The 1,429-nt window shown below is 51.5% G+C and overlaps 1 protein-coding gene across 1 annotated transcript in view; it reads right to left on the bottom strand.

Moving 5' to 3' along the window:
• Positions 1 to 304: 304 nt before the first annotated feature.
• The window catches only part of TRIM63 (tripartite motif containing 63), a 16,862-nt gene continuing 15,737 nt past the window's right edge, over positions 305 to 1,429 (bottom strand). The window contains exon 9 of the mRNA XM_004705340.3: positions 305 to 928. Within this exon, the coding sequence (XP_004705397.2) occupies positions 918 to 928 (11 nt within the window). The 3' untranslated portion in view covers positions 305 to 917. The remainder of the gene's footprint in view (positions 929 to 1,429) is intronic.

Here is a 1,429-nt window from a genome sequence, read left to right as displayed (position 1 = left end):
ACAGTTAGAGCTCCCCAAGCGATAAGCCTAGCCAACCATCCATCCTGAACCCTCCTCTCCAAAAATCCGACCCACTGCTGTGGGCTGGGTCCCCAGCCCATGGCAACCCTAGTGGACAGAACAGAACTGCCCCATAGGGTTTCCGAGGAAACAGACAGCCTCATCAGACTGCCGTATCTCTTCCCCACAGTGTGGGGCCATACTGTGAACAGGCAGGCTTAAGCCTGGTGCCACCAAGGGGAGGAGGGAAAGGGAGGAGGGAAGGAGAGGGTTGGGGGAAAGGATAAAGGAACTGTCAGCTCTGTTGGTAATAAGAAGAGAGCGCTGTGCATTTATTAAAACAACATATGACAAACGTGGTCACCCCCTTCTTGTCGGGGGTGGGCAGTGAAGTGCGGACATGAGCCCTCTCGAGGCCTGTGAGTGCTGCTACCTAGCCCCTCCCCCCAGCACCCCCCCTCCCCAAACGGCATGGAGAGGAAGCGGTCAGATCTCTCCATCCGGGGTCTTCCCCTCCTTCTAACCCACACCAGTCACAGAATGACAGCAGTTAGCATACAAAAGATCTTTTAGAAAAAGCACCACATTGGCATACATATACAAGTATATATATATATATATATATACAAAAAAAAATCACATTTTAAAAATATACAAAATAGTACATTTTGCACCAGGTAAGAAAAAAAAAGGTATCCTGTGTGGCTGTTTCAAGCATGGTTCTCACTTCTGGTTCACTGGCCGCCGCTGGACCAGTCAGTGGGGTCCTGCTCCTAGCCCCTTGCTCTGGGCAGAGGGGAGATGCACCTGCCTAGGCCTGACCTCTCCCACCCTGGGCCTGTCACCGAGGTCTCGGGCCCATCCCCACCCTCCCCAGTCTCTGCATCGTCGAGAGGCTCTCTCTGTCCTTCAGCTTCTTATGGGTGTCCTGAAAGAAAACGAAAATGACATGTATGGTGAGCCAGGCACTGGGGGCGTCCAGGGCTCCCCAGGCTGCAGTGAGAAAGAAAAGTTCCTCTTTCAGACAAACTAGGGATCAGCGCCCGGTACACGGGATGCACTGTCGATATAAAACGTGAAAGGAAGACTACATTCGTCCGAAGGATGGGGATTTAGTTTCAGTACCTTGGCGTGGGGTGTGTGGGGTGTGGGGGTGAAGTGGGGGACTGCTAATGAGCAGTTTTCAGGGGCGCTCTCTACTCCCAGGTTCTCAGTCTCAGAACCCCGACTTAGGGTGACTATGAGTTGGAGCAGATTCGAGGGCAATGAGCTGGAACGGTGGCTTCAAAACTACTATCAGCAAACATATTGATTTTGTCCTGTGCATTGGAGACTGTGATAAATGATTTACAAGCATTATTTAAATTACTCCCCACATCTTCTGAGGGAGCTGTTATGAGACTCCTTTGGAAGCAAGGAGGCTCCTTCG

This window comes from Echinops telfairi, unplaced genomic scaffold (assembly GCF_000313985.2).
Source record: "Echinops telfairi isolate 266 unplaced genomic scaffold, ASM31398v2 ScPeMD7_7457;HRSCAF=8495, whole genome shotgun sequence".
Taxonomy (NCBI): Eukaryota; Metazoa; Chordata; class Mammalia; order Afrosoricida; family Tenrecidae; genus Echinops; species Echinops telfairi.
This window is presented reverse-complemented; position numbering and strand designations above follow the sequence as displayed.